At 69.1% G+C, this 27616-nt stretch overlaps 1 protein-coding gene across 2 annotated transcripts in view; it reads left to right on the forward strand.

Annotated features, from left to right (window-relative positions):
* Nucleotides 1–1749: 1749 nt before the first annotated feature.
* AGO2 (argonaute RISC catalytic component 2) overlaps nt 1750–27616 on the forward strand; it is a 50830-nt gene continuing 24963 nt past the window's right edge. The window contains exons 1-2 of one of the 2 annotated variants that reach the window (XM_037499830.1): nt 1750–1788; nt 27323–27509. In XM_037499830.1, coding sequence (XP_037355727.1) covers nt 1767–1788; nt 27323–27509 — 209 coding nt within the window. In that variant the 5' untranslated portion in view covers nt 1750–1766. Of the gene's footprint in view, nt 1789–22280; nt 22320–27322; nt 27510–27616 lie in introns of those variants that run through there. The other variant, XM_054691954.1, reaches the window with a different exon arrangement.

The following is a 27616-nucleotide window of genomic DNA, read 5'->3' on the forward strand; positions in this document are numbered from 1 at the left end:
TGAAGGGATGCCCCGGGCACGCGGCGCCCGGCCGGAGGGGCGAGGCCGCACCCCAGGACCGCCGCCCGGCCCCGCGGTCCCGCTCCGCGGCCATCAGCTCTTCCCGCCCTCCTGGCGGCTGGCGGCCCCTCCGGGCTTTCCCCAGCGCCCCACTAGGTCACGCCCCCTCAACCGCGGTTTAATCTCGTCTGTGGGGGACTTGGACAGGTGGAACCCCCAGTCTGGCTCCTCCCTCTGGACGCGCGACCCTCGCCGGGCGCCGGCCGGGCCGGGGTGTCCACCGCGTCGCCGGCTCCTCTGCACGCGCCGATGCTGCGCTGCTGCCCGATTCTGGGGCCGAGGGGCGCTGGGGTGCCCCGGCCCTCGGGGAGCCTGCGCGGCTCAGCCGCCCCACTCGGGCGGCGCGGGGCGATCGAGCGGGGCCCGCTCTCGTGTCCAGAGCGCTGCTGCGGAGCCGCACCCCACGGCGAACCCCGAGGCCACGCGGGTCTGCAGAGTCGGAAGAAGGTGCCGGAAGGTTCCGGCAAAGCCGCTGGGCCGCGGCGGCTCTCGGGGTGCTGTCCCCGAGGCAAGGCCGGGGCCCACAGGCAGCTGGAAGGGGCGCGGGGAGCTCTGAGCCGGCGGGCCCCGGGTCCTGCGCAGACTGGGGGAGAGACCCCTGCGGGCGGGCCCTGGGGGGACCCGGGGTGTCCAGGAGGCCGCGGGGGGGGTGAGGGGGGCGCGGGGCGCCGCTCCCGCCCCTGCGCTTCTCCCGGGGGGACGCCGGCTCTCCGGCCCTCGCTCGGGGGTGTCCGTGGGCACCGCGAGGGCGAGGCTGGGCACGGGGGGCCGGGCCGGGGCTGCCCGCGGGGCCTGTGCGTCGGCGGCCGGAGGCTGCGCCCTCGCGGGCTCCCGCCCCGGCCCGGCCCGGCCCCGGGGAGAGGGGCGCGGCGCGGGCGTCCCTGCAGGAGGCCCCAAAACCCCGCTGGACCCCGGGGACGTGGAGGCCGGGCAGGGCTCGGGCGGGCGGGAGAATGTTCCGGTCCAAGCGGGCCGGCCCGGAGGGCAGGGAGGGGCGCCCCGACGGCACCTGGGAGGCCCCGAGCGGGTCGGGCGCGCCAGGGGTTCACGGCTCCCCGCGGGGTGGTCGGGCCCGCGGCGCGCGGCTCAAGCTCGCGCTCCGGGTCGGGCCGCGCCCCCGCCTCGCGCTGGGGACCCCCCGCCCCGCGAGCCCCGGCGGGAGGGTCGTGCGCCCCCAGCCGCCATCGCCAGGGGGGCTCCGGGGCGCGCAGGGGCGGCGGGGAACGGGGTGTTTCTCGCCTTCCTTGTCCCGCCCCGCCCGCCGGGGAGACGTCGCGGCTCCGAGCGGCTGCCAGGGCGCCCCCGCCCCGCGCGCGCCCCCGCCCCTCCGGGCCCCCGCCCGCCGCCCCGCCGCGCCCGCCCCCGCGCCCGCCCCCCGCCAGCGCCCCGCGCCCCGCCCTCCGCGCCCCCCGCCAGCGCCCCGCGCCCCGCCCTCCGCCCCCGCCCGCGCCCCGCGCCCGCCCCCCGCGCCCCGCGCCCCGCCCCCCGCGCCCGCCGCCCGCCCCGCGCCCGCCCGCCCGCCCCCCGCCCGCCGCTGGCCCGCCCCGCCCCCGCCCGCCCCCCGCGCCCCGCCCCCGCCCGCCGCGTCGGGTAAACCTGTTCGGCGAGGCGGCCGCGCGGGGCGGATCGAGCGGCGGCGGCTCCTCGCGGCTCGCGGCGTCGGGCCCGTGGCGCGCGGCCGCCCCCGCCGCACCCTCGGCGGCGCCATGTACGCGGGAGCCGGGCCCGGTGAGTCTCGCGCCGCGGGGGCGGCCCGGGCGGGGCCCCCGGCCCGCGCGGCGCCCCGGCCCGGCCCGGCCCGGCCCGGCCCGGCCCGCTCGCGGCGCCCCGGCCGGCCCCGCGCCCCGCCCGCCGCCGGCCGGGCCCGAGCGGGCCGGGCCGGGCCGGGCCGCCGCGTGTAGGCCCCGGGCCCGCGCCCCGCCCGCCCGCCCGCCCGGGCCGCGCTCCCGCCGGAGGCCTGGGGGGGCCGGGGGGTCGGGGGGCCGCGGGGCCCGATGCCGGGGGGCCGGGGAACCGGGGGCCGGGAGGTCGGGGGCCGATGCCGCGGGGCCGGGGGCCGGGGGCGCAGGCCCGGCCGGGGCGCGCTCGGTTTCGCTTTCTCGCCGGCGCCCGCGGCCCGGGGCGGGGGCCGGGCCGGGCCGGGCCGGGCCGGGCGGGGGCCGCGGGCGGCGGTTGGGGCTGCGCCCCGGGAGCGGCCGCGCCGCGCGAACCCCCCGACCGCCGGCGCGCGCCTCATTTTCATTCGAGACACGCCGGCGCGTTCAAGGGCCGGTCGCCGCCGGCCGCGGAGGGGGGGCCGGGTGGGCGCGCGCCCCGGCGCCCCGCGGCCTTTCTTGGGGGAAAGTTGGGCAGAACTCGCGGCCGGGCCCCCCTCGCGGCGCGCGGGCCTCTCTCCGGGTCCCGCCGGGCACGTGGCCCCCCATTCCCCGCGGGCCCGGCCGCCGCGCAGGCTTCGCCGGCCCCTTTGTCCGCCGGGCGGCCCGGCCCGCGCCCCACACGCCGCCCCGGGCCTGCTCGGGGCCCCGCGCCCCTCGGGGAGCCGGAAGCCCCCGCGCCGCCGCGCCCCGCCCTGTGCCGTGGGCCCCCGCGCGCCGCGCCCGCCGCCCGAGTGGGCCAGGCCGAGGCCCGCGGGGCGCCCGGGCCGGGGCTCAGGGGGGCCGCGTTGTCACAGCCCGGCCGCCCCGGCTCGCGGAGGCCCCGGCCCGGCGGAGCCCCTCCCCTCGGGCTCCCCGCAGCGCCCCCGCAGGGCGCCGGGCAGGCCTCGGCCCCAGTGCCCGGCGCCCAGCTGGGCAGTCAGAGCCCCGGGAAGTGAAGAACCTTGAGGAAGGTCAAGCTCCGCGGGGTGCTGGGGCCCGCGGGGCTCCTGGTGCTGCTCGACCACAGCCCCGGGCGCTGGGCGCTTCCCAAGGTCACCTGGCGGGAGGCTCGGGCAGCTGTCCGCACCCGCCCCCCTGGCTCCCGACCCTCCCGGCCAAGTGGCTTTCAGGCCCTTGACCGCGGCCCGGCCCGGGAGGAACACCTGTTACCTGGTGTCCGCCGCGGCGCTCACCTGGCGCGTCCTGGGAGATGCTGTGGCCCGGCGTGGTCCGGCTCCGTCCGGTCACTCACAGCTTCTGTGGCCTCTCGCTCTGGGGCGCGTCGGCGCGGCCGCAGCCCACCCTGGAGTCCGGCGGCTCTGCTGGAAGAGCGAGCCGGGCCACGGGCTCGCTGGCGGCGGCCGAATTCCCACTTCGTGGCAGCGGGAGTTTGGGGGCCGAGGCCATAGCGAGATGGCGAGTCTGCTCCCCGGGGACGGTGAAGGCGCCTGGCCCGGGAGCTGGCGAAGGTGCGGTGGTTCCGCTACCTGCACTTTTGACACCAGCAGGTCGCCGAGCGCCGCCGAGCCGGGGGCTTCTGTGCCGCAGACGCCGGCGCCTCCCTCCTGCGTCCCGGCTGTTTGAACCGCTCGGGAGAATGATCGCTTTAGCATGCAGGGGCCTCCAGCGCCTCGAAAGTCCTGGGGTGCACAGATTGGTTTTCTGAACCACCTGAAGATCCTCCCCGAGGCCTGCGCGGGTGGGGGCCGCGGCCTCGGGCCAGGCTGGGAGTTACAGTAGCGCCGGCTCGCTACAAAGTAGCCTCTGTGACAGCCCGCGGGCCTTAGGCAGGGGCGGGGAGTCCACTTTCCTTCTGCGCCCCTCACCGCCCACCCCAGGTGTCCCCAGGAGCCTGCGGCCTCCCAGGCCTCCCCGCGTGCTGGCAGCGGGGGCCGCTCTGGCGGAGGCATGGGGCCGGGGCAGGGGCTGTGCGGTCGCTGGCGCGGCTGCAGGCCCGGGGAGACCTGGGGTGAGCGTGGGAGACCAGCTCCTGCTCCCAAGGCCCGTGCGGCCCTCAGAAGCAGAGTTTCCCCTGGAGCGTCTGGCTCCCACGCCGACGTCTGTGGGTGCTTGTGGGTCGCCCTTCGTGGTACCGGCTGGAGCAGCCCAGAGGTCTTTGTCTGGGGAACGGCACCGTGAGCCTTCGCGGGGCAGCGCTTGAGTCTTCACAGTTGGTCTTATAATGTGAAGCCCTCGGCGTGGCGCGAGTCCCGCCCCCCGGCCCGGTGCGTCCTCCGGTGGCCGGTGTCTCCGCGCCCGCCCGCCTGTCCCGGCGCCCGCCGCCCGCCGCCCGGCCGCTCCGCCGCCGTTATCACGCCGGGCAGGCCGCGCTCGAGGCTGGCGCGGAAACGCGCTCGCGGCTGATTGTTCTGGATCCCGAGTTTTAATGAACCTTCGCACACAAGCTTGGTTCCTGCCTCTGAGGTCTTTATTTAGACTGTGGAGCCAGCACCCCCGCCCCAGTTTTCTCCCTGCTGCCAACCTGAGACCTGTCCCTTCGTTCAGCCCCTTTTCCAGGCAGGTGTACCCCCGCCCCCAAGTTTTCTTTCCTCAGTCAGCTCTAAAAAGAGCCCGTCCGCCAGGGCCCTGTTTCCTGGGGGCGCCGCTGCCATGCCCGCGGCAGCTGTGGGCCGGTCACCAGCCACTGTCACTTTCAGTCGCCAGCGCCCCTCGAGGGCCGGAGGGCCGCACCCCTCGGGCACCGGGACCCTCTCCTGCCCTGTCCCTCCAGGTCTGGGTCGGCCGCCTGCCCCTGCACTGGGGCTGTCTCTCCCCTCGCCCCCTGTGCCTCCCCCGCCGGGGCCTCCGGCACCCCCCGCACTCAGGTGCCCGCGCGTGGCCCAGTGCTGACAGCCCACCCGCTGTCCCTCCTGCCAGAGGCCGCGTCACCCGGCACGTTGTTCTCATTTCTGCTCTGCTTTCCCTCCGTGTTTCTACGCCTCAACCCCCGTTTGTCCTCTGCACCCTTGTTCTTCGTGACCACGCACAGGGGGCTGTGCCGGGACTGTGCCCCGGGTCGTCGGCGCTGCCGCTTCTGCAGGGAGTGGGCACTGCGCCCCGGGACAGTGGGCGGACACAGGCTGTCGGGCAGATTGGGTGTACGTGGCCCCAGCCAAACGCCTTTCTTAGGCCTTAGGCTTGTCGATGGGCCTCCAGATAAAGGACGTAAAGATTGTAACGTGTCCTACGCCTCGGAGTCTGCACACTTGCTGAAATCCCGTATAATCGGAAGGTACAGCGTGGCCTTCGACAGGCTGCCCCCCACCTGCACGGACAGGCTCGCCGGTGGGCTCTGGGAGGCCTGGGGAGAGGCCCCGAGGCTTTGCTGAGGAGCCTGTGGCGCGTCACATGACGCTGGCCTTCGGGGACGGGAGAGTCTGGTGGGGGCAGCCATTTGCCAGGGGGTCTTTCCGATGCCCCTTCTCTGGAGGACGGGCACCAGCTGGTGCAGTGCGTGAGCGCCCGGTGGGCTGGACTGGCTGCGGCCCCGCCCCAGGCGCGTCCTTGGTAGCGAGCCCCTGGGCCAGTGACCGCGGCCTTCGGTGCCAGCCCCAGAGGTGGACGGGGACGGTGGGGTCTTGTGAGCATTCGCCGGAGACACCCTGCCTGCGCCGCGGCCCGGGGCCGGAGCTATGGTCTCTGGCGCTGCTGGCCGCGCCCGGAGGAGGACGGCAGGGGCCGGGTCGCCTGTTTGAGGGGTTGACGGGACACCCCGTCCTGGCGCTGGCGGCGGAGCCCAGGCTGGGCTCGCAGAAGGGTGGGGGCGCCGGGCGGGGGACCCTGGAGACTCCTGCAGGGGTGTGCCCGGGGCGCTCCACGGGACTGTCCCAGGGCCAGGCGCTGCTCCGGTAGGTGTTGTGTGTGTGTGTTTGTCTTTGCATTGAAATAAGGTGGCTTGAAGCTCACGCCGAGGAATGATGGTGAGCAAAGCATCTCGCTAAGTCCTTTCAGACCATGGGTTTCAGGCCTAGGGAGGCGTCTCCCCCCAGGCAGCCCTGCCTCCCCGGCTTCAGCTTCTCCCTGCACCTGTCGCAGCCCCAGCGGCCTCCCCTCTCCTGAGGCTGACCCTGCAGCTCCCGGCACGTTTTTTTACTAGTGGGGCCCATTCCAGTACGTCTGTGCTGCTGGCCAAGGGAGTGGAGGAGCGGTCCGCGTTCGGGGGAGAAGGGGCCCTCTCGGCGTGTCAGCCTTTTGGGAAATTGAGGTGAAATTCATACAGCGCACGCCTTTTGTTTTTAAAGATTTATTTTTATTTATGCATATAAGAACTGGGGTGCAGGCCAGAGTTGCGGGGGTGAGAGGACTCTCCAGAAACAGGGTGGGGAGCAGAACAGGCAGATCCACTGAAATCCACTGCTGAGGGGAGCAGCGGGGAGGCAGGCGAGGTCTGCTGCACCGTGTGGGTAGCTCCCTGGCCGGGGATTGGATTGTGTCACAGTGGCTGCCCACAGCTTCACGGTGCTGAGACTTAACCCCTGCATCCCCAGGGAGGCCCCACACACCACTCGCACGTGTGCGTCCTTCTGGCCCTGTCGGGAGCCCGTGCCCAGTGTGCAGCCAGCCCGCCCCCGCCTGCCCACGTGGCATTCCTCCCTCGTGTGGCCACTCTGCGTGACCCTTCACGTCACTGACACAGGCCTCTGGGGCACGAGCTGTGTCCTGAGTCAGCACGCTGGCCCTCTGTGCTGCGACCATCCACGGTGCTGACAGGCCCATCTGCTGGGCCTGCACCTGTGGTGCCTGTGCTGGCACGTGTGCTGCTGGGGATGTGGCCCTGGGTGCCTGCTGATGGCGCCGCGTCTCTGGGCTTCTAGCCGCTGCGGGAGCCCGGGGCCTCCAGCCAGCAGTGCCCAAGGACACGTTTCTCCACGTCCCACCAACATCTTGTCATCAGGCCGTTTAGAAATGGAGGCTTTAATGTCATGAGCCGCTTCTGCTGGGTTCTCTTAGTTGCCTATGTAGCACCAATATTTGATAGGAGCTGTTTTGCCCAGACCTGCCTGGTAGCCGCGTCCATTTCCAGAGGCCAGAGCTGAGTCCATGTGGACCCCAGGACTAGGCAAACACAGCGAGGCTGACCACGCACACTGACCGCAGCGGCACGCGTGGGATGCCCGCGTCCAGGCCGTGTCCAGTGTCAGGGCCTCCCGGTCTTGGTGGCCGGCAGTGTGCTTGGCCGGGTGCCCGGGGCTGGTGACCACAGTGGACGCAGACCCGCGGGCTCCTGCCTTCCAGCCAGCTGGCCGAGGGGTGGCCATGACGGAAGTCCCTGGTCTTGGTGGGCGCTCAGTGCCAGCACAGGCAGCGTGCCCCGGAGCCAGGGCAAGAGCGCCCAGCCGTGGTCAAGGGCCCAGCTTGCCGTGCATTTGCCCCACCCAGTCCATTTCCACAGGCCTCAGAGCCTCCTCGGAGGCTGGTGTCCGAGGTGTGCCCTTGCCGCTGGGCCTCGCCGCCGGCCCTCCCGCGGGCCCTGGGGGCACACACGTGCCACATGCACTTGGTCCTGCGCCGTGTGCCCCGAGCCACACGTCCTTCTGGGTTCTGGGTCCGGCCTGACACCACAGGGGCCCTGCTAGCTTTACAGCTTAATTAATCTACGTGTCTGCTAATCTGCCCAGGCCTCGCGCACACAGAAAGCAATTTCAGGCCTGCTGGCCAGGCCCGGGAGTGGGGGGCAGGTGTGCCCACGAGGCCGCCGGTGGGGCAGCCTCTGGCCTGCGGCTCCGCGTCCCCAGCCAGGAAGGGCGGCCCCTCGCGGCCCCTTCTCTCCGCGCCCTTCGCTGGTCGGCAGCCTCCTGAGCTCCGTCGGGTCCTTTTCAACGTCATTTTCGCTGTGACGCTGGTGAGAACACGCCGCCGGGCCCCCGGCCGCGGTCTGGGTTGGCTCCTCCGTGGCGGGGGCTTCCTCCCCGCCCGGGCTCTGGCCGCCTGCGCCCTGCCCGGCACGAGGGGTGCGAGCGCGGCTGCGTGAGCCCCAGCGCTGGGGCCTCCTTGCAGCCGGGATGCTTTGTGACCGGGCGGCGTCCGCCTTTGCTTTCGTGTCGGTGAGGCCGCGGCAGGCCGGCTCCTTCCGGGACGTTTCTCCTCAGCCGCCGCTTCCAGGAACCTGTGGGCGAGGTTCAGCGAGGACTCGCCGCCTCTGTCCCCTGCCCGTCACCGCCGGAGCCGCGGCTGGGCCTGCACCTGCCCCGCGGGGTTGCTGGTTTCTCTCCCCGCGTCCCGCGCCCGGCACCCGCGCAGCTCAGTTAGTGCTCGTGGCAGGCCAGGGGCGGACGCGGCGTCGGGCCCCAGCAGCGCACCCCCGGGAGCGTCTCTGCCGGCGAGAACAGGAGCTGAGAGGAGCCCGAGCCGCGCGGCGCAGGCGCCTGGCAGGACGCGGGTCTCGCGGGCACCATCCGGCAGCCGCGTGGGCCGTGGCGGGGCCGTGGCGGCTTCCGTCGTGAGCAGGGGAAAGGAGCGAGGCCGCCGGGCCTAGTCTGGAGCGGGAGCCGGCGGCTGCTCACGTGGTGCTTAATCTGACGCGCTGAAGAGGCGCCCTGGCCTCTGGCCCTGCCCGCTGTCCCTGCGTGGGGGCCAGCGCCTTGGGCATCCCTGGGCTGGCCGCGGCTGCCACGCGTGGAGACTCTCTGCTCGCTGCTCGTGTGGCCGGACGGGGTGGGAGGGCAGTGGCTAAGCCCGGTCGCCCAGGAGGTGCCCACCCGGGAGTCTCTTCAGTGTGGACATGACCTTTGATTCTGGTGCTTAAAACGTTGTCCCTCCCCAGGGCAGGAATGCGTCTGGAAGACCGGAGGCGGCGCTGCGAGTCAAAACCAAAGCTCGCGCACCGTCAGAGAGTGCCGCTCCCGCGTGCGGCTTTCCCTCCAGCTCTGCGCGGGTGGACGGCTGAGAGTGGACGACGTTTCTGATTCCACGTCGTCCCTTTTCAGCCAATAGGCCGAACGTTCTGGGTGTCGTTCGTGCAGGGGGCGTGTGTCGACAGCACTTACAGTGTGGACCCTGGGGCCTCCCGGGGGTCACTAGCTGTGGGACATGGGTGCGCCCCCCCCCCCGTCCCATACATGGTGCCACAGTCCCCTTGGTTTTCCTGCGAAGGTCGGGGTGTTCATAAGCTGGAGCTCCTGGTCCCAGCCAGTGCTCCTGTGTGGGCTCGGCCTCTGCTGTAAGCGGCTGGAGGGCGGAACCGCAGAACCGCGTCCCAGGGGCCACGCTCCCAGCACCTGGCACAGGGGCTCACAGCAGGCGGCCCTGTCTGGGGTCAGAGCAGTGTGTGTGCACGTGTGTGTGCAGGTGTGTGCAGGCAGCGGGAGTAGACAGACTGTGTAGCCAGGAGACAGCGGCACTAAGACAGACCCCTCACCAGGCTGGTGCTGCACCCCAGAGCTGAGGGGGTGGGAAGACGAGCCCTCTTCACTTCCCTGGGCTCTCCCATTCTTGGGGATACCAGGATGATGGGCAGGAACTGCACCCTGGGGGGGAGCCACCCCCAGGCTACGCTCTGCATGGTACGTCCCTGTTCCTGCGTAGGGGACGCCAGCGGTGCTTGGTCTTGTTACTGAAGTTCGTAATGTTTCGTGTCTTATGCGTAGTATAGAGGCCCTTGTGGCTGCAACAGACAATCGCTGTCTCCCTGTGGTCACCGACGGTCCTCGTGACCGGTCCACCCAGTGTGATTATCGCGGCGCCCGTGACCGCCTTATGGCCCGGAGGGGATGGGCGCTCGCTGGGCCTCTGGTGCCTGGGCCGCCCCTCGCTGCTGACCGGGTGGCTGTCCCGTGGCGGGAGGAGGCTGCGCGCTGCTTAGAGGGCTCTGAGGATCACCCCGACTTGAGTTTGTGCCAGCTTTGCCTGGGGCTAGTCCGGACTGCACGAAGCCGGGTGCTGACGAGGCAGTGGAGGCTCCCTGGGTGCTGGGGCCCGAGCTGGCTGGACCCGGGCGCCGGCGTGGTGTGGACAGCAACGGTGGATGCCAGTGAGCCCAGCACCGGAGCGAGCCGACCCGGCCTCCTTTGCCCCGGCGCGGCCCCCGAGGGTGAGGTTGGCCGGCCACGTGGCTCCGGGCGCCGTCATGCTGCTCGGGAGTACCTTTGTCTGCGGACAGACCTCGGGCCTCTCAGCCACTGTTCCTGGACGTGGTCAGAGTTGTTTTCTAAACAAAGCAGACACGTGAGCCTGTAACTCAATAGTGCCTTTTAATTCGAAACAGGCCTCGAGTGGATGGGCCCCCAGCGGGGCCGGCAGCGTCGCGCCGTCCAGAGAGCAGAGCCTCCCGGAGCTTAGCCGGTCCAGCCCCCGAGCCCGTCGCAGCCCACAGAAGTGGGTTCTTGCCTGGTGTGCCGCGGCACCCACCCCTTCTCCCGCCGGCCCTGTGCCGCAGCGGGGAGCCCGTTTCTTGTTGGCTGCCGCCCTGGAATCTGAGCCGCTGCTCCCGCAGCTGTTTCGGCGCGGGGAGGGCTGTGGCTGCCGGAGGCAGCTGCCTGCGGGGCCCTGGGGAGGTGGACCCTGGGGGCGGCCCGGGGCAGCGACCAGTGGGCCAGCGGGACCCCACCCCCAGGCCAGAGGCGCCGGCACCAGCCACTCGGTAGCTTTAGAAGCCACCGGGTTTTGAACGCCGGCCTCTGGCGAACGGTATGTTCAGGCTTCAAATGAAAAGTGCCGTTTCCGGCATGATCGCAGGACCCAAGAAGCAGCTGACAGTGCTTGCAAAATAAGGGGTGCGGGGATGGCTGTGGCCGCAGGCATGCGCCACCCGTGCAGACCGAGCGCCACTGCGGCGACGGGCGCTGTGGGTGCAGGCGCGCCCCCGTTTTGGAAGTGAGGAAACAAGCACGGGAGGTTCGGGTCACATTCAGAAGCACCGGGTCCCAGGTGGAGACCACCTGTGGGTTCTAGAGCCTTGGGCCCCGGGCGTCGTCGGGCACAGGACGGGGGCGCGGGTGGGGGCGAGCACGTGGCCTGTGTGGCCGCATCGCGACGCCAAAATCCGGCCAACAGACTCTTCTAAGGCGGATTCCTCGTGGCAGCACGAGCTTCATTACGGAAGGAAAGGGGGAGATTGACTCGGAGCTAAGTGGGTTTGGATTTTCCGCCTCTAATTAGAGAACCACCAGTTGAACGTTGGGGGAACGTTGTTGGCGTTGCCGCGTCGTGCCCTAAGTTCACTTTGCCCTTTTCCAGCGGCGACTTGAGTCTGTGGGGTGGTGCACCCCCCCCCCCCCCGCCAGCTCGTGAGGCGGGTCCTGCAGAGCTCCTTGCTCCGGGCGTGTCCACTGACCGCCCACTGCCGGCATGTCGGGTGTTTCAAAGCTGCCGCCACTCCCAGAGTCTGAGAGCCCCCCCGCCCCCCCCGCCCCCCCCCCCACTGGGACGGGCCCGAAGGGGCGCAGCACGACCGGCCTTTGAGCCTGCGCCCCTGGGTCCTGCTGCCATCCCCCTCCCTTTGCACGTCAGAGCGAGAAGCAGCCCCCGCCGCGGCGCACACGCTGAGCTGTTGGGGTGCCCCTGCCTCTCGCTTGTGCCGCCAGCCCTCCCCGCTCAGCCTGTGGGAGCGGCTGAAGCCCGGCGGCTGTGGGGCTGCCGCGGGTGTGGAGGGGGCGGGCAGCCGCCGTCCGGGTCCAGCTAAAACTCGGGGAAGGAAGGGGGCGGCCTGGGGCTCCGGCGACTCCCTTCTGGGCACGCGCCGGGGCTGTGCCGGGTCCACCGCCGAGAGCGGGGAGGGGGCTGTTTGCGCAGATCCTTCCCCCGCGACGTCGCGTGTTTTGAAGTGACCGTTTGCTGTCTCGTGGCGCGCTTGATAAATCCTTGTTGACACTGAAGTAACTGGAGGACACTTGGCGGCTCTGCCCGAGCCCCGGCCGCCCGGGTGCCGCCGGGGTCTGAGCCCCGAGGGCCCTGCGTCCTCCCCGGCCGGCTGCTGACATCAGCATCGGGCCGGCTGCCCCCAGAGGCACGTGTGACGAGCCCGACCCTCTGGCCCGCGGCGCGGCGAGCGCTAGGACGGGCCGTGCTGACCGATCAGCTCCGTTTACTCCGGCGCCTCGTCGCTGTCCCTTCCCCTTCTGGGGGCGCTGGTTTCCCGGAGAGGGTGTCTGGTGCCGTGGCTCACTCCCCAGGCCCAGCGAGGCCCGGCGGTGGGGGGTCAGCACCCACCCCTGGTGTCTCGCCGGCAGCCCGGTGTGGGGCGTGGCGTCCCTCCTGGCCCTGCTCCCGGGCAAGCTGAGGCGAGGCTGCGGGACGCCCGGGAAACTCAGACAGCGTCAGGCCTCTTTCTGCTCCCAGACGGCGAGGCCCCCGCGGCGCTTGTTCAGGGGGGTCTCCCTGTCCATGGTCACGCGTTCAAGGTTACAGCCGGAGCTGAAGGCGTCGGTTGCTGTGATGCCGGGGGGCCTGAGGCCTGCCGATGGCCCCGTGAGGGCTCCCGTGCCCAAGCGCAGGCTGAGCCTGTGTCCTCCGCGTGGACGCCTGCTGGAGGCGTGTCCCAAGCCGAGACCCCGGCGCGGGCTGTGCGCCGAGACGCAGGCTCCGTCACCTGGAAGTGACCAGCTCACGAGGACCGGGCCTCCCCGGGGGACCTGTTGGGTCCTTGGGGTGCAGACAAGTTTCCACCGTTGTCACTGTCACGTGGGAGCCTGCGGCAGACACCGGCGGCCGCCCCGGCAGCCAGGCTCGGACTTGAGCACAGGGCTCCAGGGTCAGCATCGGCTCAGCCGGCACTGGGCATCCCCCCGGGCCAGCCTGGCCCTCTCTCCGCAGCGTGCGTCCAGGGGGACCCTGCCTGGGCCAACACACTCTGACCGGGCCCGCTCCAGAGCAGCCGGTCAGCAGCCTCCTGAGCGCTGCTCTGTGACTCCAGCAGGACCTGTGGGAGCTCAGGACGCAAGGGAGAGGCCGGGCTGCGGCGTGATGTACAGATGTCCGAGCAAAACCTCCCCAGGACACTCCTCTCGAGCCTGAGCCTGGCCTCCAGGGCCCTGCCTTGCGGGCCCTCCGTGCTCCCATGGCCATCTGCCCGGCCTGTGGGCAGCTGCTGGGTCCGCCCCTTCCCCGAGGAGGGCCCGGCGCTGCCTGCCGGCAGGTGGGGAACAGGGGCCAGTGTGGCTTTCCAGTCTGCGGCCCACGGAGAGGAGGGGCCCGCGCGCCCGTCACGGAGCCTCGTGCGGTGTGGGCGCCGGAGCCAAGCCCGGCCCTCTCGGGAATGGCCAAGAGCCTCAATCACCGTGTGTTTTTGGGTGGTGGCCGGAGACGCTGTGCTGGGTTCGGAGCCACAGGTGTGGTCTCTCCAGGCGGGTGCCCTGCCCCGCTCTCCACGGCCCGGGCTCGGGGGGGCCTTGGCCGGGGCGCCCCCTCCTCTGCATTCCCTTAGCTGCGTCAGTCATTGCTCATTTTTCCGTGCGAGTCCGCACCCCAGGGAAGCTTCCAGAAGGAAATGTAAGCCTGGATCAGGGTGTAGGTTGCTCCCCTCACGGGCTCCCAGCTCTTGGAGCTTTCCTGGTCATGACGGAAGCCACAGCCCCGCCCAGGAAAGGGCGCACCCCTCCCGAGTCTCAGGTTCTGTGCCGTGGCGGGGTCCCCGCCCGCAGCCCGGCCTCCGCCACGCCCAGGCTGCCCCGGGCTGGTCATCCCGCCTGCCCTGCCGGCCCCTCCTGGCGGTGGGCTGCTCGGGCCGCACCGGGCAGCGCTGGGGACACGGCGGCTGTTCACCCCACGCAGCGGGGCGCCTCTGCTGCCGGGCCTTCGGGAGTGCGAGTGCCGCTGCCAGGGTCTGCCTGGACTCCCGCGGCTGGGCGCCCAGCTGCAGGCTGGCCTCTCCCGGACGGGCTTGTTGGCAGCACCCACGCGGTCCTGGGGATTTTATCTGCCTGATTTCCAACAGATTTGCTCCTAATTAATTAATCTGACTGCAGAGTCCTTGTGCCTTTCCGGGAAGCCAGCGCTTAGAGGCGACGCAGCGAGCAGCGAGTTGTGTGACTTGGAGGCGTTTCTGATTTCTGTCCTTCGGTGCACGCCCAGGAGCACGGAGGGGGTGGGGTGGGGGTGGTGAAGGGGTTTCTGCGGGGTCCCCGCCCCCTCAGCAGGGGACGCCATGGGGTCGCTGCCTTCCCCGGGCCGGGCCTGTTTCCTGCGCTTGTGGCGTTTTCCTGGACACGGCACGCTGGGCTTGGCTTGGAGGCCAGCCGGGCCTGCTTGGCCCCGCGGGGACAGCGGTCACTCTCACCGCCCCGCAGGGTGTGACCGGTGTGCGGGGTCTCCTGGGTGCGACTGCATGCACGGCCCTCCCGGCTCTGCCTGCCCCGTGGGGGCAGGGGCCTGGGCCGCCTGGCAGCGAGGGCAGGTCGAGGCAGCCTAGAATGTTCCCTGAGCCGTGGTCTTGTGATTAAAACAAGGTGGACATGCGGGGGGTGGTGGCAGGGGTGTGGTCTTGGCAGCCCAGTGAGGGGGTTCTGAGGAGCCAGGAGGGCCCGGCCCGCCTGGTTTGGGGAACTGAGAACGAGGGGCCTTGGGGGCGCAGGGGCAGTGCAGGGGCAGGTCTCTGTGTGAGGCCCCTGCTGGGCGTGGGGCCAGGGAGCCAGCAGGAGGTTCTCGGGCCTGTGACGAGGTCAGGACTGGGGGGCCACCCGGGGTGCTGGGAGGGATGACTGGGCAGACGTGTTGTGCAGGACCCAGGAGTTCCGGGGCCAGCGGGCAGGAAGGAGGAGGAATCTGCCAGGTGGTGGAAGGGGAGGGCCAGACGGGCCGGTGGGGGCCAGCAGGTATCCAGGAGGCCACAGGGGGCCCTCTGGTCAGCTCCTCTGCAAGGGGCTTGGTGGGGAAGCTCCCGGGAGGAGGCACAGGCAGCAAGCTGGTGGCGGGGGGCCCGGGTGTCCCAGAGCAGCTGCCTGGGCTCCCAGCTGCCCGGGACCACCTCTGGCCCTGGCTGGGGGTGACTGGTGTGCTGTCCTCGCAGGGGTCTTCCTGAGTGGGCGTGGACGGCCGCCTGTCTGTCTGCCGGGGCCCCCTGGGCAGCGGGGGCATTAGAGGGAGGCTGGCTGGGGGTCCCGGCTGGAGGGTGCTGCTGTGGGGCTCCGCAGCAGCGCTGGGGCCGGGGCCAGGGCCCTGCCTCGACGGCTGTTCCTCGTGACACTTCCAGCCATGGGCGGGTCGCGGGGGCCGGCAGGCTGCTGAGCAGACACATGGGCGCAGACTCAGACCCGCGTTGCATCAGCCCTGGCTCCCCGGGGGCCCCGCTCTCTCTGAGCTGGCCAACTTTTTGTTTTGTTTTCCTTTTGCCCTAGAGAGGACCCTCTGAGCCACCCTGTACCAGAAGGTCTGTTTCGTCCAGGGCTTAGCTGCGCTGCAGCCCGACTGTCTGCCAGACGGCACGGCGGTGGCCGGCATCGTGGGCCCTGGAATGGGCCCGGGGCCCAGGGCTTGTCCAGGATGGAGCGGCAGGTGGAGCGGGGCCCCTCCCCGCAGGGAGCTTGGCGGGGCTCAGCAGGTCTCAAAGCATTAGCTCCACTATCTGTTTCTGGGGGTCCCCCCATCTGAGTGTGTGAAGCACACCTGGCTCTTCCTGCTTGTGGGCTGCGTGGGGCCAGGGGCCTGCACAGGCTCCGCGGTGGCATCTGCCCCAGAAGGCCTGGCGCCAGGCCCCTGGATGATACATGTGGCCCCTGGCCGGGACAGCTCCTGGGTCGCCTCAGCTGGGCACCTCTCCCTGTTGGCTGGGCGGCGCCCCCTGAGGAAGCTGTCAAGGGAAGTGTCTGCAAAGGGAGCGTTTCCAGAGGCTGCTGGAAGCCGCATGGCCTCGGTGACCCGGCCTCGGAAGCCCGGCCAGCGTGGAGGGAAGGGGACGGCCCACTTCTCGGCTGTCCCTGCAGACCCCCGAGGCCCATCCTCTGCGCCATCAACAGGCCGGCAGCTGGCCTTGCTGGAGTCGCCGCTGCGCCACGTGTGCTGCAGAGGGGCTGATGCCGGTGGGCTCTGACGGCCTTGCCCGGAGGTAGCTGGTGGCCTCCCCCGCACCCGTGTCCAGCCCCGCCAGGCTCGACAGAAGGACGGCCAGCGCCGGGCGGGAGTGGGCCCTGGGGCCAGCGCACCTAGACCTCGGCTTTGCTCCGGCCGTGAGGGCCGGGCCCGCCCCTGGCGCTGGTGGCACTTGCCACCTGGGCGCAGTCCTGGAAGGCGTCACAGGCAGGGCGGTGCCTGAGATGGCTCAGCGGTGTCGCAGAACTCACACCCCAGAACCACCGGGTCCCACTTCCTTTTTCTCTGAATGACGGAACACCTGGGCCTTCCGTGCCCTCGGCCGCCCCGGGCCGCGGTCTGCCCGAGACCTGGGCCTCCGGCCGGCCGCCAAGCTGCTGACTCCAGCCCCTCTCCGCACCTTACGACGGGGTTGCCCGCGTGTGGCGGTCTGTGAGAACGGCCTTCTTGGGGGGCAGCGGCCCGCGGCCAGGGCGGTCAGCTCTGCAGGCACCGGGCCCCTCCCCCCACCCCCGTCCTGCCCTTATTTCTCGCGCCTTCTTTTTACCTCCCCTCGCTCTTTTGTCCCCACACGGGCTGCATGTGTGACGTGGGGGTTTCAGGCACCATTTCATTCTGACCTCAAAAGGGGGAAACCCTTCCTCTGCCCCAGGGTGTTCTCGAGTCTGTCAGGTGAGGTCGCGCCCTCGTCAGCCTGTCTGGGGCGTGTGTCGTGAGCCGTGACGCTTGGAAGGACAGGAACGGCGGGGTGAGTGTCTGCACGTGCCTCCGCCTTTAAAGAAACAGCATCGACGTGGCTTTGGCGCCGGGACCTCATCGCTTAGGCGGTGAGAGTCTCGGGGGCTGCCGGCCCCATGGGTGGCGTGGACTCGGAGCCCGTGAGCCGTGGCCCTGTGCTCAGGTCCCAGCGTGTGCCTCCTGCGTGTGGCCCTACGGTCCACGCGGCCCCACTGTGTGCACAGCGGGGTGAGGCCACCCCACGGCCAGCCCACCAGGGTGAGGAGGGCGTGTCCAGCACCCGCCCTGGCTGCGGCCATGCACGAGCCCTTGGGCCTGGCGCGTCGATGGCGTCTGGTGGGCCCGTGGGTCTTCATGCCCGGCCGGTGGACCCTGGCCAGCCGTTGCTTTCAGCCTGTAAAATACTGACCTCCAGGGAGAATGGCCTTTGGTCTCAGAAGCACAGGGGGGACGGAAGCTTCAGCAGGGCTGGGCGGGTTGGGAAAAGTGGGGCGTTGCCGGCCACTGCCCTGGTGAGCGGTGAGCAAAGGCAGAGGCCTCGTGGGCCGTGGGCGACCGCATCTGGAAGACCCCTCCCTGCCCGCCTGCCCGAGGTAGCCGGACGCCGACCCTGCAATCTCGGGGAGTCGTCCGCTGGAGCCCCAGGTTACAGGGGAGGAGGTGACGAGCAGGTCGCAGAGGGGACAGCGAGGGGGCGGACAGGGGCTGGGTGAGCACAAGTGTCCAGAGCAGCGATGGCCCGGCCTGGCGTAGAGCCAGGGCTTGTCTTGGGGAAGAGCATGGAGCAGGCAGGGGGCTGGACAGGAGGATGCCCTCACCCCACCGGAGCCCCTGCTGGGTGCTACTGAGGCTGCTGCTGACCCGAGCCCGCGGCCATCCCTCCGCGCGGGAGCAGGACCCCTTCCTGAGGGGCCGTGGGTGTGTCCTGGCCTTGGCCCCCTGCCTTGCCAGCTGGAAGCTTAGCAGCTGAGCGGGTTGGGGAACCTGGGCCCCGCGTGAGCCCAGGCCCTCTCCTCCTCTCTCTCTCGTCCTCCTGTGCTGGGCCAGGGGGCAGCTCACGGGGCGGTGGCCGGTGCCAGGTGGCTGGGGCATCGGGTGGCAGCGCCTGGAGTCGTTGGAATGCTGATTTAGTCTCTGTCCGTTCCTGAAATGAAGCTTGGAAGGCCGGGTGGGTCCCTGGCAGGGGCCTTGGTGTCAGAGGCCCCGCCCACGAGCTCACGGTGCTCCCGTGCCAGGCTCCTCCCAGGAGACCCCGTCTGCGGGTGGCCACCGGCTCCTGGCCCTCATCGGCCCGACGTCCAGCGCAGCGTGTCACTGGCTCGTGTGTGCCTGGGGGTGCGGAGCCGAGGTGGTTTTCCTCCCACCTCAGAAAATGACTCACTCCTGTAAACGCGAGGAGCGGGGTGGGGGAATCCCCGCCTGAGTCAGCTGAGCGGAGAAGGGGGCTCGGGGGTGGGGCTGGTGTGTCTAGGAGCCCCAAGCGTGGCTTTGACCTTGTGTTCGAGTGACTCACGCTGGCAGCTTGCGCCTTGGGGCTGGTCCCCAGCTGCTGAGGGCACCCAGGGGCCACGGGACTGGTGTCGTGGCTGCAGTGCAGGTGGAGGGGGCGGGGACCCTACTCGGCCCTCCCGTGTGCAGCCCAGGACGGGCCTGGGCCAGGCCAGCCTCAGATCTCGAGTTGGGCAAGTTTCCTGGCTCCTCTGGACGTCTTCAAGGGCGGGGGGACTGAGCTTACATCTTGGTTTTTATTTCATTTTGGAAAATGTCAAACAAACACAGAATAGCAGGGACCTCCGTGGGGGCGCAAGGGGTTAAGACGCGACCTATGAAGCTGTCCTCAGCCGCTGCAGCACGAGCTCGATCCCCGGCCAGGGAGCTACCCACATGGCGCAGCAGACCTCTCCTGCCTCCTCGCTGCTCCCCTCAGCCGTGGATTTCAGTGGATCCGCCTGTTCTGCTCCCCACTCTGTCTCTGGTGAGTCCTCTCACCCCTGCACCTCTGGCTTGTACCCCAGCTCTTGTGTGCATAAATAAATGAAAGTAAATCTTACAACTTTTTTTTGAAATATATATAGTTTGGATCCATTTGGAATTTTTCTTTATTTTTTTAAAGATTTATTTATTTATGCATATAAAAGCTGGGGTGCAGGCCAGAGGTGCAGGGGGTGAGAGGATTCCCCAGAGACAGCGGGGAACAGAACAGGCAGACTGACTGAAATCCACTGCTGGGGGAAGCAGCGGGGAGACAGGAGAGGGCTGCTGCGCCCTGTGGGTTGCTCTGTGGCCGGTGGGGATCGAACCGGCGCTGTAGCGGCTGCGGACAGCTTCATAGGTTACGTCTTAACCATTGTGCCACCAGGGAGGCCCCTGGAATTTTTCTTGTCATCAAAATGTGCAGGGTTTTCCCCCCAAATCCTGAGAAAGTCATTCCAGTTCCTCCTCTGCTGTCCCGATTGAAGTGCCCCTGAACCCGCCCGCCCCTCCTCCCCGGCATGAGCTCCCCGCCAGCTGCTGGCCTGGCAGCCAGGGCAGCACCGGGGACCAGGGTTGGCATGTGTGGGGCGGCGCTCGGCTCCTGTCTGCAGAGGTGGACGTGTCTGCTGCCGGGAGCGTCGGGCCTGGTGTGGGCTCGAGTCTGCTTGGCCCGCGGGGTGCCTGGGCCCTGGGGTCCCGCCGCCGGTCCCGGGAGGGCAGGAAGCACTTCTCAGGGGAGGTTCGCGCCGCCCGCTGCGCTGCACTGAGGCCGTCCTGCCGAGCTACACGGAGCTCGGGAAGGCAGCGCGCGTTCCAGGGCGATGCGGCTGCTGCAAAGAGAACCACCGGGGCCTCCGGCTTTCCTGGCTGCTGTGGGAGGGCGGGGGCGGGAGGGAGGTTGCTAGACTCTGGGCAGTAGACGGGACGCAGGCCCCTGCAGCGGCGGACTCCCGGGCCCCCAGGCAGGGAGGCCGGACACTGGCCGAGACCCGCGCTTGGCCGCTGCGGTGCGGGGGGTGGAAGCTGGAGCCCGCGCTGTGTCCTGCTGGCCCGTCGGTGTCCGGGACGCGCCTCCCAGCAGGAGGCCGGGCTCCTCGCTGCCAGTGAGGGGAGCTGTGCCCGAGACCCTGCTCTGCGCGTGCGGCCCTCCCGGGGTGCCCCGCCAGGTCCTCAGCTAGCGGGGCCCTCGCTCCGGCGGGACGGGCAGACATCGAAACCGGGGAGCTGCAGAGGAGCGTGGGGGAAGGGGGGGTCTTGCCCGGCCCGCGGGCGGCGCCCCCATCCGACGGGCACTTCTGCCTCCACCTGCGGCCCTTGTGGTGCTGCCGGTGCTGGGAGGCAGAAGGACGCTGGGCCCAGGGGCGTTTCTCGACTTGGAGGGAAAGTCTGTTCACAGCTCGGGGATCGCCCTGGGGACCCTTTTCCTAGAGACTGTGCTTTGCATCATGGTCGGAGTTTCAGGTTGAACCGCAAAAGCCTGACAAAGACCGAGTGCCAGTGAAGTTCTTTAAACTTGCAATGAAAACAAGAGCGCCCAGCGGCTGCTCCCCTGCCAGGGCCTGGGCCTGGGGGTCACAGCGCATCCGGGCGCCCCTCAGGGGGCCATGGTGGCCAGGCCGTCCCGGGGCTGCTCCGGGCAGGGTGCCGCCGCTCCCCCCTCTCTGGGCATCACCAAGAGCCTGCAGAAATGGGGGTTTCCCGGACACTTTGACATGCGCGGAGAAGTGAAAGCTTCACGGGAACTGAGTGCCATGGGGAGCCGGCGGCGCTCCCCGGGAGGACCTGTGACCCGTGCAGGCTGCCGCCTGGCCTCAGACACCCCCTTTCCTCTTCACCCCGCTGGAGGCACTGACTCAGCCTGCCCAAGGGCACGAGGGGAAGTGAAGCGCCCTGCCCCGGGGTGTGGGCCCGTCCGGGCGGGGAGCGCTGGCTGCAGTTGCGGCCTCCACCCCCTCTCTGTTGCCCCCAGGTCCCGACGCTGAGCCCCAGGGGCTCACCTAGTGGCACCCCCAGCCCCGACACCCGCTCCCTGGTGTGGGGGTGGGGTGATCCCCAGTGCTGGCTGGGTCTGGAGCCCACACATTGGGGCGCCTGGGGCTGCTGCCCTGGGCTGCCCGCTCGCCCGCCGCAGGGCCTTGTGCCGGGGGCGCCCCGCTGCAGTCATGCGCTTCCTCGACCCGGCCCCCGGGGAGTGTGTGCTGGCGCCGAGGGGCGTTCTGGGGCTTTGGCGTGAGGACAAGCGCTCTGTCCAGGCTCTGCCTAGCCGCAGCCGGGGCTGCCGCGGGAGCCAGTCCCCCCGCGTTGTGGCACTTGGCCAGGCCTGGCCCTTCCTCTGGGAACTGCCTGGCCTGGCCTGACCTGGCCGGCTCCATGGGGCCGCACCAACCTGTGTGGCGTCCTGTCCCCGGCGCGGAGGCAGGTGCTGCTGTCTGCCCCCTCAGCGCCTGGTCCTGAGAACACCTCCAGTCTCCTCACCCGAGGGCCCGTGGCCACGTTTGATACCCTGAGCACGACCAGCCCTCTTCTGGCTCCAGCTGGACCCTGCCTGCCGGTCTGATGCCCCCAGACGCCCCCAGCATATGGCGGCCCTGAGCCGCCTCGCCCAGAGCCTCGGGCGCCTGCCCACAGAGACGGCAGAGGCGCGACTGCCGGCTGGTGCTGCGTGGCCCATGCTAGGCCGAGCTGTGCCGCCGCACTCCGGCCTGTGCAGTGGCTGGCTGTGCCCCCTCTTAAACAGGGAGTTCCGGGGGGAGGTTCTGGGGGTTCTGGAAGGAGCTTTGTAGTAGCTCCTGGTGTTTGGGTGGAAGCTCTCTAGTCAGGCCTAGCGGGACCCAGCGCAGCAGCACGGCCTTCGGCACAGACCCTGAGGCCCCCTGGCTGGGCAGGAGCCGAGGCCGTGAGAGTCGGGCTGTCTGCACGGCGTGGCGGGATCGCGGCCCCTCCAGGACCACCTCGGTCCCCGGAGCGGGGTTGGTCTGTCAGGTCACAGGACTCACCACAGGCGAGGGAAGGACGGGGCGGGGGTGGGCAGGAAGGGCGTGCCCCTCTGGGAAGCCTGACTCCCCTGGGTGAGCCTTTAGGCCCTGACCTTGGTCCCCAGCCCTGCCCAGAGCCGGCCTATCTGCCCATGACACAAACTGGGGGCCCGGAGGACAGGGAGGGGCTGGCTCCCCTCGGTTTCCATGACGACCCTGGCTCCAAATTCTGTGATCTATGACATGTCATCTGTGGTCGGGGTGTTGCTATTGGCCTTGAGGTGGGCACTGCTCGCTCGGGGCTGCTGCCCATGTGGGCGCTGTGGGTGCGGGAGGGTGGGGAGAGGCTCAGGCGTGACCCTCCCTGTGAGGGCCCACACCTGCCTCGCCAGGAAAATCCTCCCAGCCAAGCCCTTGGGGGTGCATGTGCTGCCCGCCCTCCTGCCCCCCCAGGCTTGCTCTCAGGTGGCCGCGACCCGGCCCTGTGCTCCTGGCTTCTGGGGGTGGCCCCAGCGGTGTCTGACGTCTGAGCCCCTCCTCCCTGCTGGGTGTGGCAGGCAGGCGGCCTGGGCAATGAGCAGAAAGGAGCCTGGAGAGCCGGTTGTCATGGGAACCGGTACCTTGCACAGGCGTATGACATCAGGGACGGGCATCAGCCGGGCAGCCGTGGAGCCTCCCCCTCGGGCCTGCAGCTGGGCGCAGTGGGGGCGGGGCGTCCTCAGGAGCCCAGGCGCCGTGTTCGCTGTGCGGGGAGCCGGTGGGTCTTACCTCAGGGCTATGCACCCTTTGTCAGCTGGGGGAGCTACGGCTGCCTCCCTTCCCAGAGTAATCTCAGGACACAATAAGACACACAGGGTGACAGAAAAGCCGCCGTGCGGTCACCAGAATGCCAGGCCAGCGTGTGGCCGAGCGTCGGGTCTGTAAATGGTTTTGAAACGAGTCAAAGGTGCTCTGCTGTGTCTGCAGTGGACAGGGGCACCTGCTGTCCCCGGGCCTGGCCCCTGCTCTGTGTCCATCTGTCCCCGTCTGTCCCGCCGAAGGCTCGTACAGTTACAGCTTCAAGGTTCCAGGACCCTCGGCGCTCCCGCCCTGCCCCCGGCAGAGACCCCACGGCTTGTGGGCACGGGTGCTGTGGAGGGCGGGCGGAGGCCTGACCACTGGGGTGGTGGCAGCCATGGGGGTGCCTGCCCGGCGCCATGGAGTGCCAGCAGGCCCGGGGCAGGCTCTCTGTGACCTGGGAGATGGGTAAAGGACTGTCCTGGAGCCCTCGGCGGTTTTTCCAGGCTTTTCATGACCCTTGCACAGCACCTGTAGTGAGGCAGCCAGGCGCAGGGCAGGCCGGGGCCAGAGGGCTGGCTGGTCTCCTCTGCACCCCACCACCCCCGTCCTCTGCCGCCCTCTGTCCTCTGCGTCGCTGCCCTTACATGCTCCGCCTCCGGGCTCAGGTGCGCCCGCTCACACAGGCCCACCCCTGCTCCAGGTGCCGCCATCAGGCCCGCGTGTAAGCCCACAGGTGTCGATCGTTGATGCCAGTGGCGGGAGGGCGGGCGAATCCTAATCACCCCTGTGCAGTCTACACTCCTCCCCAGGGCTGCCCAGGACCGCTGCATCAGGGGCTTCCGCACAGCTTTTATCTTGAAAGGGGCAACTTGGGAACCACTGGGATGGGTCTGTGGGCACTGACGCCGCGGGGGATGCAGCCTTGGACGGCAGGCTGGAGAAGCTGCTCCGCGCGCACCTGTGCCGGCTGCCCGAGCACTGGCAGCACCGGCGCGTTCCTGTCCGCTGCGATAAGTGCTTTGATAATCAGAGAAGCTGAAATTCGTGGACGCAGTCGCCCAATCTGTCACACCTCCCTGGTAGATACATGTGCCGCTCCTCAGTGGAACAGCACCCATGGGTGCTGCTGGAGAAAGTGCTCAGGGTCTGCTGTAAGTGCAGAAGGCAGGTGAGGAGCAGGTGCCCCAGGTGAGAACCCCCCAGCCCAGCTCTGTTGCTGCTGTGTCTGCAGCGAGGTCGTGTGCATGGGGGACCCCAGGAGGGGCCCCGACCCCTCCTCTCGGGAGGGTCCCTGCCCACGGTGGGGCTGCCTGCCTCGTGGGGGCCTCATCCACCCCCTCCCCCTGCTCCTGCAGGTCTGGTCCCGAGACTGAGCAGCCTCAGACTGTCCCCCGGCGCCTCAGCTCTGGGACCTGGGCCCCCAGTCCCAGGCGGGAGAGGGGACAGCAACTGTGGCTTCACGCTGCGTCTTCGCCCTGGACCCTGACGTGTGGCCCTTCTTGGCGTTCCTGTCTGGAGGCCCGCTTTCTGGGGGGACTTGGGGGTCTGGCACAGGACAACTTCACGACACAGCTCGGCTTGCCCCGGCGCCCCCCAGCCTGACCTGGCAGCCCCGCTTCCCTCTCTTTGTGTCTGTACCCCTCCCATCCTGCCGTGGCCAGGCCTGGGGAAGACCCCAGGGGCCGGTGCTGAGATCGCTGCCCCATCCCACGCCCACCCACCTGAGAGGCGGGCAGGCCCGTCCACGTCCTTGGCCTGTGTGCCCGCCCCCGTGGGCCCTCCGCTTGGGGGTGTGGGGAAGATCGGCTGCTGCTGAGGGTCTCCCCCCTTTCATGGGGGGCCTGGGCCACACAGCCCTGCTCTGTGGGGAGAAGCCCAAGCCCCACAGGGGGCCGGCACTGCCCTCCAGAAGGCTTTCCTTTGCCCGGAACGGCGGCACCCACACTTCTGTTGCTGCGCCCCAGTTACTCATACAGGAAGTCGATTACTCATTCACTGCGCTTCCCGTTCACTGATTGAGATGCGGCTCTAAATGGAATTTTTAAGCTACGAGGCCATGATCACAGCGGCTTGGCAAGCACGTGGTGCCTGGACCTGGCCCAGGGCTGGGGCCCGCTAGGCAGGGGTGGTGGGGGGGGCTCAGTTGGGCATAGCTGAGGCCCCTCCCCCAAGGCCACCCAGGGTCCTGGATGAAAGCGAGGCTTGGCGGACCCGCCTTCCCGTCCACCAGGGATTTGCCCCAGGACAGAGGCAGGCAGGACCCGCGGGAGTGTGCCCGCAGAGCACTCCGCAGAGTTGGAGGGGGCTGGACAGCTTGCCTCTGGGGTGTCTGGGGTCATTTTGTTGAAGGCAGAACCTGAACTTTTTGAGGGTGTCTGGCCCCCGGTGCCAGCTGGGCTGGCAGGGCACTGGCTGGGCGGTGAGGCCAAGTCGTAGCTACAGGCGGGGCTCTGGGGCTTGGTCCCTGCTGAGCAGGCGCCTGGGCCCCAGTAGGGGCCTCAGAGGCATCTCCTTGGTGAGGTCTTCCCAGATGCAGATGGCACTGGCTTCTGGGAGCCCTGGCAGGAGGGCAGCAGGGAGCCCATGCCCTGGGCTGGAGGGAACCTCTCTGGAGCTCGCACCCCGGGGGCTCCGCCCCCCTTTCCTGCACCTCCCTGTCCCCACCCCAGTTCCACTGCAGAGAATGGACTGTGGGAGACGCGCGGTGACATCCGGGTCATCTCCCTGATCTCCCACGTCATCCCTGATGGGGGGGCCCGGCTCTGGCTCACCCGCCCCGGCCACACGGGCCTGTCCAGCCTGCATTCCTGCTGCGTGTTTCGTGCTGTGCACCCGGGGCTGTCCTCGGAGCGTGAGGACAGCCGTGGGGGCCTCCTAGGGCCAGCGCGCCGGGATTCGGGCTCCTGGCAGGGAAGCTGCCTTCCCCATTCCCTCTGCTTGGAAAGCTGCTAACCGCATCTGCAGAGTTTATATTCCACGCGCCTCCCACAGGCTGTCAGGGCTTCCCTTAGTAAAAGCAAGAAACACCCGACCCGACAGGCCACTCCCCGCGCCCCCCTGTTAACACCGGCTGGCGTCAGGGACTGTGCACGGCGGCCCATACTCCCCAGCGCGGTTGGCAAAGAGATGGGAGGCGGGTTAGGAAGGAGGTAGGAGAAGCAGGCCCGGGCGCTCGGGTTTGCTGTGCCTGGGGACATCGGCGGGCTGGGCAGCCGGTGACTGCCCGAGCTTGGACACCTTCACTTCCCAAAGACCTGACCTCTCCCGTGTAGCTTCAAGGCTCCTTTAAGAAGCTCGTGAAAGGGCCTCCCTGGTGGCGCGAGGGGTTAAGATGCAACCTATGAAGCTGTCCCTAGCCTCTGCAGCACGAGTTCGATCCCTGGCCAGGGAACAACCCACAGGTTGCAGCAGACCTCTCCTGTCTCCCCGCTGCTCCCCTCAGCAGTGTGTTTCGTCAGTCTTCCTGTTCTGCTCTGTCTCTGGGGAGTCCTCACCCCCCGCATCTCTGGCCTGTACCCCAGTCCTTATATGCATAAATATAAATCTTTGGAAAAAAAAAAAAAGAGCTCATGAAAGCTCTGTGTCCCCTGGGGCCCTGCGAGAAGCAGCTTTCTGTCTTGGAGGCGGAGGGCCCTCCAGCGCAGGGCCAAGGCGCCGGACTGCTGTGGCTCTGTGGGGGCACTTCCCAGGGCCCAGGCTTCTTGGGGTTGAATTTAGACTCCAAATCCCAGGTTCCTCTGGCTGGATAGGAGGGGTCCTCCCGAGAACAGGGCCCCGCATCAGTGGGTGCCCCGGGCTGCTGGCGGGAGCGGCCATCGGGCAGTGCTGGCCTTGCTGGGTGTGGTTGGATCCTGGCCAGACGGGTCAGGTGTCGCCTCTGAGCCCCAAGCTCCCTGGGGGAGCACCCGGTGGCCCAGGCTGCTGCTCACCCGTCTGTGCATGGCCCCTGGCGTAGGGGCAGCCTGAGCCTCCTGGGGTTGGGTGCCGGGGCGGCTGGGCGTGGGAGAGCGCGATCGTTTCCTCACAGAGAGAAAACCAAGTCAGAAAGTAACCCAAGGGCTCTGAGCTTATCTAGGTCAGAAATACAGTCACGGAAGAAAGAAAAGACACAACCACGCACCCTCAAAGGCACACACGTGTGTGCTCACATACACCCGTGTGTGCACAGGATCCAAGTGCAAGGAAGGTTTTTAAAATGAGGATTTGGGGGAAACCATTTGAGCAAAAAATGAAAGGTGTCTGCTAGTGGGAAGATGCTTGTTTCTTTCTTGAAGAACTGAACTGTGCTAATGGGATCAGGGAAAGTCGGGGGGCCACGTGTCCGCTGTCCGTGGCAGTAAAAACCCTCCCTGGTGAAGGGCCCTGCGGGGCAGGGCTGGCCTGGCCCACACTCAGGAGTCTGCTCCTCTGCCTTGGTGGTCTGCTGCCCCTCCCGCTGCCCCGGCCCCTCTCCTGCGGACGTGCTGCAGCCAGGGTGGGGACAGGCACTTGCGATGCTTTCCAGTGTGGGTTCTAGTGTGGAATGGGCTCGACGTGGAGAGGGGTGCTCTGCGCGGGAGGCGCTGAGGGTGGGGGCTCCATGGCTGTTTGCCTGTTGTGCTGTGCAGCTGGCCACGGAGGGTGCTGGAAGGCACAGCTGGGGGAGAGGTGTGGCCCTGGTGCAGAGGTGAGCTGGGCGCCACACCCTGAAGCGAAGGGGGCCGGGTGGAGAATACCCCACATTTCAAGGGTGTGGACAGGGGGAGGAGAGATGGGGGTGGGTAGGGGTTGGACAAAGGCAGCCACTTGCTGAGTCCTGTGCCCCCCTGATGGGGGTGCAGGTGTGACTGGGTGCCGGGGTCCTTCCAGGTCTTCCTCCTGAGCCCCAGTGGAGGTGGGGAGAAGATAGTATAGAGGGGCGTGTGGGGGCCCCGGGGGTCGCGGCCGGGACGGGCACCCCCTGCCTGCCCCCGTGTAACCTGCCTCTCTTGCTGCCTGCAGTGCTCGCGCCTCCCGCGCCGCCCATCCAAGGATATGCCTTCAAGCCTCCGCCCAGACCCGACTTCGGGACCTCCGGGAGAACAATCAAATTACAGGCCAACTTCTTTGAAATGGACATTCCAAAAATTGACATCTATCACTATGAATTGGATATCAAGCCAGAGAAATGCCCGCGGAGAGTGAACAGGTAACTCCTTCCCGCCCCGGCGGGTCCCGACTCACCTGCTGGGCGCCGTCCCCCGTGGGCGCCAGAGGCAGCCGAGCGCCCTTTAACCGCAGCTCATCCTCTTGGCT

The sequence above is a fragment of the Talpa occidentalis genome, unplaced genomic scaffold (genome assembly GCF_014898055.3).
Source record: "Talpa occidentalis isolate TD23 unplaced genomic scaffold, MPIMG_talOcc4v2.1, whole genome shotgun sequence".
Taxonomy (NCBI): Eukaryota; Metazoa; Chordata; class Mammalia; order Eulipotyphla; family Talpidae; genus Talpa; species Talpa occidentalis.